At 34.7% G+C, this 14,871-nt stretch overlaps 1 protein-coding gene across 2 annotated transcripts in view; it reads right to left on the bottom strand.

Moving 5' to 3' along the window:
* ugp2b (UDP-glucose pyrophosphorylase 2b) overlaps positions 1-14,871 on the bottom strand; it is a 45,925-nt gene that overhangs the window by 26,883 nt on the left and 4,171 nt on the right. For both annotated transcript variants that reach the window (XM_007244628.4, XM_022672771.2), the window contains exons 2-3: positions 6,308-6,435; positions 2,050-2,157 (exon numbers count right to left, since the gene is read on the bottom strand). In XM_007244628.4, the coding sequence (XP_007244690.3) occupies positions 2,050-2,157; positions 6,308-6,406 (207 nt within the window). In that variant the 5' untranslated portion in view covers positions 6,407-6,435. The remainder of the gene's footprint in view (positions 1-2,049; positions 2,158-6,307; positions 6,436-14,871) is intronic.

Genomic DNA, 14,871 nt, shown 5'->3' with positions numbered 1-14,871 from the left:
CTGTCAGATTGAACGTGTGGCTGCTGACACCTTCTTTCAACTTGTATAACTTTACAAATGCTGGAGACCTTATTTGGTTTGTAAGCGCTCTGTGTGGATAAAACACCTGAACAATTCCTCTCTAAACTCAGAACTGCTCTGCAAACCCGCAGTGGAAAAGCAACTTCAGTGTTTGAGTGTTTAATACACCTTATTTAAAATACCATTTTTATTATAACGTTACTAAAGCCGAGGCTTTAAAGAATGCTGGTAATCCCCACCTACTACCAAAACTGGTTGCCTATTTTAGAGAAGAGGAGAAACTGTTCAGCTATCTTTTTCACACGGATTGGTCCACGAACCCCACAAGCCATTTCCCACTAGCCTTTAGTCGAGGGCTATTTCTGACGTGAGCGAGTGGAATGACCCTAATGGGTGGGGATTATTTTCAACAGACAATGACCGACTAGTGCCCACCCACCAGTAAAAACAGGCTCAAAACTAAAAGCGAGAAAATTCTCAAACTGAAAGCAAGAGTGAGAGACCTGTAATGTAAATAAAAAAATACTGAAAGCGAAAACTGATTTCTATAAAGGTAAAACACAAAACAGAAAATTAAACTCTCTATTTAATATTAAATTTTGTTTACAAACATGATTTTCAAATTTAAATTACTTGGTTACAGATTATACTTTTGGTTCTCAAAACCTTCGACCCTATTTTCAAGCATTTTGATGAGGAGTTGTAATGCTTTTAAATTGTAATATTGTAATAAGTTGAGTATTGAGAAATTTAATGGAGGTAAAAAAGGCGTATGCCACCTTCAATAACTTGGAAAGAGTAAACGAGTGTGTGAGTGAGAGAGAGAGCAACTGAAAGCCTTCAGCAAACGATATGTGCACTTAAGAACATGGAATCGTACAAGCCAGAGAGTGTAAAAAAAGATGGACGCCGTGTCGCCGTTCCCATTTATTGAATAAAAATGAAGCCAAAATCTTCCGCCATGTTGGCGATCCTGACACCTGAGTCTGCGCAGTAGAGACCAGAGGAGGGAGAAAGACTGTAGAGAGACAGCCTACTCATTTGAATAACCCCGCCCCTGAGGGCTGCCTCGAGGTCACAGGCTGCAGAGCGGAGCGGAGAGGAGCTGACAGTCTGTTATTGGTCCCGCCCATAACCAGCCCTTTTACAATAACCACAACTTTTTTGATTAGAGCTGAATAAAGTTAAAAAACGAATTCTGTGGGGATATAAAAAATTGACAATATAAGCAGAGGTTACACTAGCTGCTGCATTTAAATAAAGGAGGTAGACTTACAGTATATTAGAAAAAAACGTGATTGAATGTTGTTTGTTTTGCCATTGAAACCTATGGGGATGGGTGGGGTTACGCAGCTTTTTGAAACCGAACAGCAGGGGGCGCCGACCTGTGGTGGCTTCACTTTTGAGAGACGATGCTCTGTCCAGCTATACACAGTCTATTGTACAAGCACACTAGGAGGCCAAAATGCATGTTACGCAAAATTCGCACATATTATGTAAAATGTGCATGTTACGCAAAATATACATGTTATGCAAAAAGCACATATTGCACAAAATGCACACCAGAGATGTTCAGAAGTATGGCTGCGTCTGAAATTGCGTACATCCGTACTAAACAGTATGCAAGGTAAAAACAGTATGAGTTAAATGATGTACTGCATTGAGAGAGATTTTGAAGTATTCGAGCCCAGCACACTGCACCCACTAATATATCCCAGAATCCCACTGGAGCCACTAATATATCCCAGAATCCCACAGGAGCCGCTAATATATATCAGAGTGACGGAGGAGAGAGAGATCAAAGCGGAGAGAGAGCAGAGATGTTTATGAGGTGAGAAGCTTCAGATATGTAAACTGTGCTGTTTGTTTGTGATATCAGGCTGTAAATGAGAGATTTATGAGGGTTAGTTTGGGTTAAAGTTGTGAGTTTTAACATGTTACGTAAAATATGCATGCTTGCAGGTCTGAGAGATAGAGGGTGAGAGATAGTCCCTGATAGCTGAGGTGGTCATGTGGAGATGGTCTTACCGAGTCCTCTGGGGGTCTGTTGATTTTGGGCCATTCCACTGAGGGACCCTTTACCTGCAGGAACCTGTGGAACAGCTTCTTAAATCCTTCAAAATCCTTCTTACAAATCTGCAGAGAAAGAGAGAACAGAGTGGGTTAGAATGGCTTGTTATAATCAGTTTGTAACAAGTTTAAAAATGGTTGATAAGATACAGTTGTGTGTGATATATATATTACATTAGTCAGTGTTTATTTTTTACCCGTTAGAAACTCTATGTAAGATACACTTCAGTCCATCACTCTCAGAACTACAGTTTTATAATTATTAACATCAGTTTCATTGGTCCTACAATAAAACCCTGTGGAACGCCACCAGATCTGCTCTATCAAACAACAGTCACCAACAGTTCACTACAGTCTCTGCACTACAGTTAATAGATAAATAAGATATTAAACACTGTAGTTCACTGATTGTCTCTCTTCTTGTTTATTTTCTTTTGTTTAAATCATGATTCTGAGATTCTCTGTAGGATAAAATACTGTATTAACCAAAAACAACAACTAAACAACGTACAACTCTGATTTTGCTTTTTATAGGTATATGTTTAAGTAAAATGAACATTGTTGTTTTATTCTATATACTACTGACAACATTTCTCCCAAATTCCAAATAAAAATATTGTCATTTAGAGCATTTATTTGCAGAAAATAAAAAATGGCTGATATAACAAAAAAGATGCAGAGCTTTCAAACCTCAAATAATGCAAAGAAAACAAGTTCATATTTATAAAGTTTTAAGAGTTCAGAAATCAATATTTGGTGGAATAACTCCACCAAATTAAAGATTTTTAATCACAGTTTTCATGCATCTTGGCATGTTCTCCTCCACCAGTCTTACACACTGCTTTTGGATAACTTTATGCCACTCCAGGTTTTCAATTAGGTAAAATTAAAGAAACCCATTTTTTACTGGTCTCTTATTTTTTTCCAGAGCTGTATATAATTATAGTGTTATATTTATAACACTGTTATTACTTATAATTCCCAAGCTAAGTAACTTTGACCACACCAGATATTGTATGACAGCTTTTGTTCAATAAGCAGCAGGTCTTTATTGGAGCCTTAAGGTGTGCACCTGTGTTAATAATAGCAAGTTTTATTGCTAAACTGGTCTGATCTGTTCTCTGTAAGTTTGACGTGTCGTGAATTTTAATCAGCTGGAACGTTCTTAACTTTCCAGCTAAATTTGTTTCCTCCTTAGTTTGTCTGATGCATAAAATAATCCCACAGAACTCCTTAATCCCTTCTTTACTAAACTCTTGAGAGTGACAGTGGCTATCGCAGCACTGCAGACTCCTGAGGAACCATCAGTAAAAAAAATAGTTGGGTGAAAAATTTGATTTACACGGTTCTGAACCTGAATCTGAAATGGATCAGTGTGTGTTTGGTGATAAAGCCTGACTTATTTTGGTGATAAAGCCTGACTTATTTTGGTGTTGGTTCTATGTGTTTGCTTGGCTTAGCTTTACAGGTGACACCCGTGTTCCTTACTAGTGTTGCATAATGTGCCCTTATAATCCGGTGCGTTTTATCTATGGAAATAGATGAAAAAAAAATAGTGGTTTATTGATAGTGCGCCTAACAATCAAGTGCGTCTTATAATGCGAAAAATCAATATCAATACTTGGTTTCTTAGCATTAATTAGAAATATTAGCATTCTCCTCCAAGCATGTTGAACTTTAGCAGTGTTGTTTTAGTGACCTTCCCAGAAATAGTAGCATTGGATGATAAGAAGAGTTATAACTAGTGGGGGTGGTTTACTACCACTAAAACAGAGGTAAAATAAAACAAGGTAACTGCATGATGCAATTCCCTGGGCCTATGAAGACACCTACATGACCTTTGTGTTTATTTTTTTAACAGATAGGTGTGGTTTACCACTGTGTACACAAAGCCTGATACTCAAGACCTTCTCACTACTAAAGTGCTAAGTGCAGATTTGTCAGATAAGTAAGGTAAGTCATGGGTTAGGTCTCTGGAGTGGGAGAGGGTATGACAGAGCAAACAGCAGAGCTGTGGAAGAGGGTGAGGTCCAGGTTTTCCAGCAGGATCCTGCATTAATGACCTGTAACGTACGGTTTCTGACGCACTGTACTGTCCTTATTCCTCCTTGAATTTGTTTGGGTTAGCTGGGCGTGCCACACACTGGCATAACCAGTGATGAATATGAATGTGTGTGTGTGTGTGTGTGTGTGGGCAGTGAATGCACCACAAGTTTATACAGTTTCTCAGTATGTCTCACTGTGGTGTGTGCGTTGCTGTAGTTGAGTGAGAATCTTGAAAAGACACAACATTGATCCAATCAAATCCTCTCAGCAATGTTCTAGATGTTCTAGCTTGTGGGCAGGTTTACATAAAACATAAAATTAAATCTTATAATTCTACATTAAAACTATTCATTAAAAATCTATACAGTGTTTCGAAAAAAAAAAAAACAATTAATACAGTATTGAAAAAACTAAATATCACAATCCTTCGATATATCATTTTCTTACATCCCTAATATAGACTAATGTTAGTATACTTGAAATAGACTCTATTAATTGACACCCTATTAATACTCTTCATTACAGGGTTTCATTACAGCCATGTAGGAGACACAGCCAATATGTGGAATAGTGCTGGGCGATATAGGAAAAATCATATCACGATATATATCATGATATATCACATTTAAGTTTTTTTTTAGTTATTCTCCGAAAAATATGACAAAATAATAATATAAAATATTTTTTTTTCCAGCTTTATTTCAAAGTGGCATTAAACCAAACTTTCACAAATGAGAATTACTACCTTTTAGTGCAGCAATATATACGTATCAAATGAAAACAGATAATGTCTCCATTGTTCAGCTCTCATGAGTTTAATAACGTAAAATGTAAAGCAGCGTCATGTTGCAAAACCACATTATAAAGCTTTTTTTGCAAAGATGATTTATTATCACTTATATAAAACCGAATGTATGCAAAGGGACCACACCTATACATTTCATCGTAGCCTACTTTATACATTTGCACGAATAATTGACGAAATTACTGTAGAAACGATAGGGACAATATTTTTCATCACATCGCACAGCACTAATATGGAAGATGTGAACACACCTTGAACACACCATCCCCACTGTGAAGCATGGTGGTTGCAGCATCATGCTGTGGAGATGCTTTTCTGAGCATGAGCTACAGTATTTTGCAAAGAAAAATAAGGCAAAATTCTCTGGATGTCTCTAGATGTGCAAAGCTAATAGAGACAAACCCAAAAAAGACTTGCAGCTATAATTGCAGCAAAAGGTGGCTCTACAAGGTACTGATATACTTTATACTGAATACTAGGGGTGGGCGATATGGCCCTAAAATAATATCACGATATTTCATGGTATTTCCGCGATAACAATACTCTTGGCGATATGACAAAACGCTGATTTTTTTTTTTTTTTCGAGAATACACTACTGCAACTAAATTAAAATTACATTCCATTATTGCATATACAGACATTAAAAAATACAATAATTTTATCAGATTTATAACAGAATTCAATGATCCAGAATGTCATGATACTAATTATCCTAATAATACACTTCAAATGTCTCCATATACCCAGGATTAAAGTAAAATAAATGATACTGGACAGAAATAGTCTATAGATATAGATATATAATGGGAAATGAGAACAGTATGATAATTAATGGAAGGTAATATGACGATATTTCAGGGTATAATATCGTTCACGATATTCAAAAATGATGGCGATATAATTGTGTACGATATGATATTGCACACCTCTACTGAATACTGAATACTTTTGCACATCACACTTTTAAGATTTTATTTGATTAAAATTCTGAAAATCGTGTATCGTTTTCATTTCACTTCACAACTGTGTGCTACTTTGTGTTGGTCTATCGCTTAAAATCTCAATAAAATAGATTTAAATTTGTGGTAAATACTTTTGTAAGCCACTGTATCAGTGTGTGATTACATACACCATGGGCTGTGGCTTTTATACTGTTCATATTGGTCTCAAAATGATGTTGTATAGACTAAAATTAAGAAAAATGTTGTGGTATAAATTTTGGCCATCTCATCCATTTCTACTAGAATGTTAATCATGTAGAGCTCTGAAGTGGCACAACTGTCTACGTGCTGGAGTGCTACGTGCTAAGTGCTAAGAATATTAGTGGCTTATTTTGTAGTACAGTGTAGGACAGTGGTGCCCACCTCAGCGTCGCCCGCTTTGGCCGTGCCCACCAGCTTCTCCAGCTCCACGAGCATGGAGCTCTCCAGCTGCTGCCGCATCACTTCCTGAAACTGAGCCATGGAACTGTCTGGCACCCACTTGCTCACACCTGCAAACACACCAGAACACACAAACTCATCTTATTAACTCATAAACAGCACGCCATTAACCTCAAATTAACACACAGACATCTCTCACAACTCAAGCCCACAGACTACCTGCACAAGTACCAATACAGGAGAATGCTGGGTAATGATAACTTACTAATAAATAATTAATAAATAAAAACTTTTAAAAGTTTTAGTGTAGTTCATGGACAAAGCATAGCAAATGATAATTATACAAACCACAGAATATTACTGATCTTAGTTCCTCAAAAATAATATTATTAATAATAATAAAAGTATATAAATCTGTAAAAGGATCTCATAAGACTTTTCTACATACCATCATAGTCATTAATAAACAAATAATTGTAGTTTTATTACTATTAATAGTGGATACTAAATAATTGACAGCAATTAAAAAAAATACTGAATAATTCATAGTAGATACTCAGTAGTTAATAGTGGATAATGTATAATTCATAGTAGTTATTGATCAATTAATAGTGGATACTGAATAATTTAAAGTAGTTATTAATCAATTTATAGTGGATAGTAGGGGTGGGTGTAATGGCTCTAAAATAATATCACAGCTCTGAAAAAAAATAACATACAACTTAAAAATGATGGGTTCCTTTGATTTTACCAAATTGAAAACCTCCAGTATATAATTAAGAGGAAGATGGATGATCACAAGCCATCAAACTAAGCTTAACTGCTTGAATTTTTGCACCAGGAGTGGCATAAAGTTATCCAAAAGCGGTGTGTAAGACTGGTGGAGGAGAAAATGCCAAGATGCATGAAAACTGTGATTAAAAACCAGGGTTATATATATACCAAATATTGATTTCTAAACTCTTAAATCTTTATGAATATGAACTTGTTTTCTTTGTACTATTTGAGGTCTGAAAGCTCTGCATCTTTTTTATTTCTCATTTTCTGCAAATAAATGCTCTAAAGGACAATATTATTATTTGTAATTTGGAAGAGGTAGTTTATATAATAAAACAAAAATGTTAATTTTACTTAAACATATACCTATAAATAGCAAAATCAGGGAAACTGATTCAGAAACTGAAGTAGTCTCTTGAATTTTTCCAGAGCTGTATATGTATGCATGTCATTTATTTTTCTGCCCTTTACTGGTGTGAAATCACAGCCAACACACTGCCATCAGGTGTAGCAGCTTCTTCTAATGATAATGTTCTTACTCATACAATTACATTCCACTCATTCCACTACCGACAGAGACATAGAAAAGAGACCGGTCTCACTGGTCCACTGCACTTTCAGTTTTATTATTATTTTATCACAGGCAGAAATCAAGAAGCAGAACAACATCTCCAGCTGAAGTCTGGCCTTTAACCACTGCCTGACGTAAGAGTGAAGGACCTGCCCTCGGAACATCTGTGAGAGATTAGTGAAAATCATACTCCCATCTGTGCAAAATTCCATGATTTAACAGAATACCTCAGCTGTGTTCAGTCTCAGTTCTGCCACAGCTGTAGCCTACAACCAGAAACCATGAGCAACAACTCAAACATCTCGCTGTACTTTAGAAAGAAATCAAAACCAGTTCACTGAAAACACTCAGAGAAAAGAGGGATTAGACTTAAAACACTGGAGTTTTCCTTGGAAGTGGAGAAAACAGTTCCCTGCTTAAACAGAGCTTAAATACATCATACTGAGTACTGTAGCAATTCATAGTAGTTATTGATCAAATTATAGTGAACACTGAATAATTCATAGTAGTTATTGATCAAATTATAGTGAACACTGAATAATTCATAGTAGTTATTGATCAAATTATAGGAGATACTGAATAATTCATAGTAGTTATTGATCAAATTATAGTAGATACTGAATAATTCATAGTAGTTATTGATCAAATTATAGTAGATACTGAATAATTCATAGTAGTTATTGATCAAATTATAGTAGATACTGAATAATTCATAGTAGTTATTGATCAAATTATAGTAGATACTGAATAATTCATAGTAGTTATTGATCAAATTATAGTGAACACTGAATAATTCGTAGTAGTTTTGATCAAATTATAGTAGATACTGAATAATTCATAGTAGTTATTGATCAAATTATAGTAGATACTGAATAATTCATAGTAGTTATTGATCAAATTATAGTAGATACTGAATAATTCATAGTAGTTATTGATCAATTTATAGGAAATACTGAATAATTCATAGTAGTTATTGACCAATTTATAGGAGATACTGAATAATTCATAGAAGTCATTAATACATTTTAGTGGATATTAGAGCTGGGCAATATGGCCCTAAAAAAATATCACAATATTTTAGGGTATTTTTGCGATAACATTTTTCTGTTACAACATCAGAACCAGGCCTGCGTATTGCAAAGCAATAACTTGGCGATATGATACATATCACAATACCGGGGTTATGATTCAATATATCACAATATACTGCTTTACTGTGAGCAAACCAATATATTGTAACCTCAAATTTCAGGAAAACTGTCATCATATTTATAAAATTAGAACAGTGGGATCTTGAAAATAGCTAGTGGGCGGGTTTAAACAAAACATTAAAATTAACCAAATCTAATCTTTACATGTAAACTGTTTTAAAAAAGAATTAATAAAGTTTTGCAAATCAAAATATCGCAATACTTTTATATATATATTACATTCTTACATTCTAATATAGACTAATAGCAACAAAGAATATTGGAGACTGTAAGTGTGGTTAATTTGGACTATTAATTATTAATTAATACGCTATTCATGCTCTTCATTACAGAGTTTACCACAAGCCATGTAAGGGACACAGCCAACATGTGGAAGAAGAATGTACCAACTACACTGTGAAACATGGTGGTGGCAGCATCGTGCTGTGGGGATGCTTTTCTGTGCTTGAGCTATTACGCAAAGAAGAATGGGGCAACATTGCATGTATCTATGTAACATTACAAGGGCTTACAATATTTGGTAAATATTTATAAATTTGAAATTCCATAAACAAAAAAAATAGTTTTTACAATATTTTATTTTTGTTAAATTTTTATATTGGCTACACTGTTACTGTTAGAATGCAATTAATGCATTTGTCACACCTTGGCCTGTGTCTGTCTCTGTTTTCCTGTCTTGTGTCCCTAGCTATGTGCTTTTTTGAGCACATGGCATTTGTTTTGGTTATCCTTCTGCCTCCGCCCCAGCCCCGCCCCAGCCCCGCCTTAGCCGTTAGTGTTGTAACCTCTTGTCTTATTTGTAACCCTGCTCCCTTGTTAGCTCCCACAGGTGTCCCCTATGTTTGCCTGTGTATAAATACCCCATGTGCTCCTTTGTTAACTGTCGCACTTTTTGTTTGACCGTGTCCTGTTACTCTGTCCGTATCTTGTTTATCCGTTTTGTTTAAGCCTCATACCTGCTGTGTTTTTTGTCTTCAGTGTTCCAGGTATGCTTTATTTAGTTTGTTTTTTTGTTTGTTATTTTTGCTTGTTTGTTTCAGTCTTTTAGTTTATCCTCTGTTTCAGTTACCTTCTCTTTATATTATTCCGTAGAGTGTTGTTCTTTGTTTACTTTTTATAATATGGAAAATAAAACCGACTTGCGCTTGCATCCTGCCTCCTCTTCGTTACATAAAGCGCGACCGATAACAAAGGAGCACATGGGGTATTTATACACAGGCAAGCATAAGGGACACCTGTGGGAGCTAACAAGGGGGCGGGGTTACAAATGAGACAAGAGGTTACAACACCAACGGCTGTCTGTGGGCAGAGACAGAAGGATAACCAAAACAAATGGGACACAAGACAGGAAAACAGAGACAGACACAGGCTAAGAAGTAACAGCATTAAAGTCTTGGTAAGTTACTGTTTAGGAAATAGACAAATGTTTTTATTTTTTTGTTTCTGCTGAATGTATTAAACTCAGGGATATTGTTATAGCAAAATATTGAAAACCGCTAATGCTGAGTGTTGCCACATGGGGCACTACAGCTATAGCCAAGCTGCCTTTATACCATCAGTGTGCTTTTTCCCATTCAACTTTTATGGCACTATCATTGGTCCTCTATACTCTCTCAAGTATTGAGTTTGATTTGGCACAATAACGTAAGAAAGATGAATATTTGCATACTTCCAAGTATGTGAGTATAAAAAAGCCATTAGAAGCTGCAAGACTTCAGTCAAGTCTTCACATCAGTTCTTAGCCTTTAGCAACTTATTACTGTCAGAGCTGAGGCTCATGAGCTTGGAAAAGCAAGCGTGCACATCTGTAAGTGCATACCAGCCAACAAAAGACCCTCTGTATGTATGATGTCAGTGGGCCTGCATCAAGTTATAGGTTACAGAGCTTCAGTCATACGATCTGGACGATCTGTGTGGATGATCTGTTGAAAGACTTGGCAACCCAGAGGTTTCCTTCAGGAGATTCAGGTGGACACTTTTAGACTGCTTTACTTTAAATAAAAACTTTTTGGTGCTATATAAAAATATTTTCATTAGGTTTGGGTTTGGTATAGAACCCATTATCATTATTCTTGCATTCAGCAAGAAAATACAGTGTTTCTAAGGTCATTCAGTCTTGTAACGTTTTGTTTACGACAGTAAAAAACATTGTTAAATGGTTTAAAAGTAATATCTAATTATGTATAAGCAGTAGTTAAACTTTATTAAACATTACTCAATTTTAATGATCAAGAATGTCTTAAACATTAATAAATTAGTTGACATATCTTTAACGATCTATCAATTAATAATTAGTTAAGACTTTCTGTCAAAAGTACTGATAATGTACTCTTATTGTAAAGTGTTACCCACAGTTCCACTGCTCTACAGCTCAATGCTGAAGGACTTTATACCCCTCTGGTCCACACCTGGCATGTTGTCAATAGGTGAATGTTTATCTGCTGCAGAGAGTCCCATTCTACTTCTCTGCTTCTCTGTGTAATCAAAGGGTTCAACTTAAAAGTGGATAAATATATATTTTTAGAAGTGGTGTCTATTAATATTTGTACATATATATATATATATATATATATATATATATATATATATATATATATATATATATATATATATATATATATATATATATATATTTCTACAGAATTATATTAGAATTTGCTGATCAATGCAATTTATTTAAGGTTCACTGGCAATTTAGCCAACAGATATTTGTTGACATATTTATTCTATGCCGGAAAAGGACCAAATCATGCTGGCTACTCTACTACAATTGGCGGACATTGTCTGTGCTACTCTAAAATTCACTGATTTAAGCTAATATTTATCTATTTTTATTAGTTTCAATAGATCTATTGTATTATTTTACATGTTTATTTGAAAAAGAATCACAAATACATTTTAAACCAAAATAATTTCTCAGCTGGTTGAAAGCTAAAATGTAAGGTATATAAATGTTACTTTTGTTTTGTTTTGTCCATGTATTGTCCAAGTTATAAATGTGCAACATCACATCAGTGCATCCCTAATAGTGTATAGATTAGATTCCATTAGATGACGTGTTACTTAGGAAGAAAATAATCAGTCATATAGTAATATCTATCTATCTATCTATCTATATATATATATATCTATATATATATATATATATATATATATATATATATATATATATATATATATATATCTATATATATATATATATATATATATATATATATATATATATATATATATATATATATTTATTTATTTATTTAAAACACAGTTACTAACTATGAGCACATCACACTGATAACCCATCCACAGTCCACTGGGCCAGTGTTATCACTGAGTTGTGACAGGTATAAGTTGGCTGGAGAGCTCCCTTGTCTCCTGATACATTTTAAAGTTCACTCTGATAGTCGACTGATAGCAGTTTTCCTTCTTGTTATAAATCATCTTGATAAAACATCTCACTTAGTAATCCTGTGTCCCAACCAATGGGATTTAACCCAGTCTTTTGCAACTTGCTGCTCCACAAAACTTATGGCACCACAAAATATTATTCGCCCTCCACAAAAAATAATCAACCGATTATTATATAATCCAAATACAGTACAATATTTAATGTAGATTATCAGCTCAGACTGCCTCAGGATCTTTCATTGTGAAAGTTCCTGTTTTTTACCATTTATTGATGATGGGTAAAACGAACACGACTGTAATTTGCCAGACCTATCAACCTATATATGTTTTTTTTTATAACCACTTAGTCACTTCTTAATAATTGTCTGAAAATACCTTCCTGTACTGAAATTAGAGGTGGCCAATATATATAAAAATGTTAAAGGTGTCTCAAAAATATTCAGCTTACTTTACTCTGAAACCCCCTAAATATCTATATGAATATCTCTCAGTAGGGTGTCCAAAAAAGGGGCGCCCCACACAACCAGTCAACAGAAGCGAAATTGATCTCCACCCCCTCCACCTTACTGAAACCGAAAGTACCATCAGCAATGTGGCATTACCATGGAAACTGCTTGTAGCTAGTGGGTTACTTTATTATTTATTATTTATAATTTATTAAACGTATTTATTATGATCATTCTGTTTATGCTTATCGACACCACAACACAGCGCCCATCGACACAGCGCTTTGTAATCTGTAAATGATTGATTATTGTTTATTGTAAATGCAGTATGCTTACTGACTATCTTGAGAAAGGGGAAAATAACATGAGTGTGGGAGAATAGGGAGTAGTGGACTACAGAGCCCACATGGCTCCCCCTTAAACTCCAGACTAATTATTGTATTATTATTACTAATACAGAAACTATTGTTATTGTAAATGGTGGAGTTCCACAGGGTTTAGTTGTAGGACCTATGAAACTGTAAAGAACTGAAGTGTATCTTTTATAAAACTTCTACCAGGTTAAAGACTGACTGAACACAAAGAAAACTGATGTTGTGAAAAATAGAGATAAAAAAAACTTTTTAGATTTTAATCTAAATTTATATTTTTGTGCATTGATTAAGCAGTAACAATAGCCAACCGCAGCCCACAGGTTGAAAACTACGGAGCTACAGCATGATTTGTTGACTTATGACTTGCAAATAATTACTAATAAAATCAGCTTCCTGATTTGTTTGCTTCCTTGTGTTATGCTCACTAATTAACTGCTCAGTGAACACAACCAGCACAGAGTTATTAACGCAGCCGAGGAGGCTGGACTGAAATATGATCAGGGTGATGTTTATATACGAGCGGACCACTCAGTTTATTCAGCAAGTGAGCAATCCAGAAACCCTGACCACTACAGTCTGGTGAATCTGACCATTTACTGAAAAGGACACAGACCCATTCATTCAAATTAACTCCCTAACTGACGTGAAAGTACAGTTTCAGACTGGATACAAATCCATTTTATTAAAAGAATTCAAGTCTATTAATTTAATCTACATTCTCTAAAGTCAGTGGACAGGGAACTGGTATAGTGTCCCATAACTTCTGTCAAGTTCCATGTAAGCTTAAAAAAAAAGCTGTGAGATATATGTGTGGGGTCTTCAGATTTAAATGTGAATGTGATTTCTGCGAGAGTGTCTTATCTGTTCCAATGAACAATTCTAGCCAAACGTTGCTGGTTACCATCATTACCACTCACTGATTAGTCTACTCTAGCTGGTGATGCTGCCTGGTGTGATGTATTACAGGTACACAGGTGACACTGTGGGTCAAGGAATGTTAAAAGCCAGAACAACTTCGGAAAAGCTACCCACTATCAGGCGTTGCTCCAATTTCCAAAATTCATGTCACCTTGCTATGAACACGAGGCTTTTTCATTATTTTATAATGTTCTGCATTGTAGATTAACAATAAAGACATCCAAACTATGAAGACATACATATGGAATTATTTGGTCAACAAAAAAGTGTTAAACAAACCAAATGACATTTTATATATATATATATATATATATATATATATATATATATATATATATATATATATATATATACATATATATATATATATATATATTCCTCAAAGTAGCATTTCTTGCTCAGAAGACAGCTTTGCATTTTCTCAGTCAGCTTCATGAGGAACTGAAAGCTCTATGGCTTTCAGTTACCAGCTGTGCCTTATCAAGAGTTAATTACTTGAATTTCTCTTTGCCTCCTAATGTGTTTGAGAGCATCAGTTGTAAAGTTGTGAAGAGGTAGAGTTGCTATACATTAAATAGCCCCATTTGAGTAATGTCGTAATTCATATTACAGCAAGAACTACTCAACTAAGTTAAGAAAAAAATACTTTAAAAAAATTCAAGAACTTTAAATGTATCATCCTGAATAGGGGTGGGCAATATTACATCGTATACAATATATGACACAGAAATAGCGTGATACTAAAAATCCATATCGTGATAACATAGATGTTCTGTCTTAAAAGTAGTCTATTATTTACTGTGAAGCTTTAAGTGTATTTATTGTATAATTGTTTTAGTTTGCA

The sequence above is a fragment of the Astyanax mexicanus genome, chromosome 14, assembly GCF_023375975.1.
Source record: "Astyanax mexicanus isolate ESR-SI-001 chromosome 14, AstMex3_surface, whole genome shotgun sequence".
Taxonomy (NCBI): Eukaryota; Metazoa; Chordata; class Actinopteri; order Characiformes; family Acestrorhamphidae; genus Astyanax; species Astyanax mexicanus.
The sequence above is the reverse complement of the archived record's forward strand: the minus strand, read 5'-3'. Positions and strand labels throughout refer to the sequence as shown.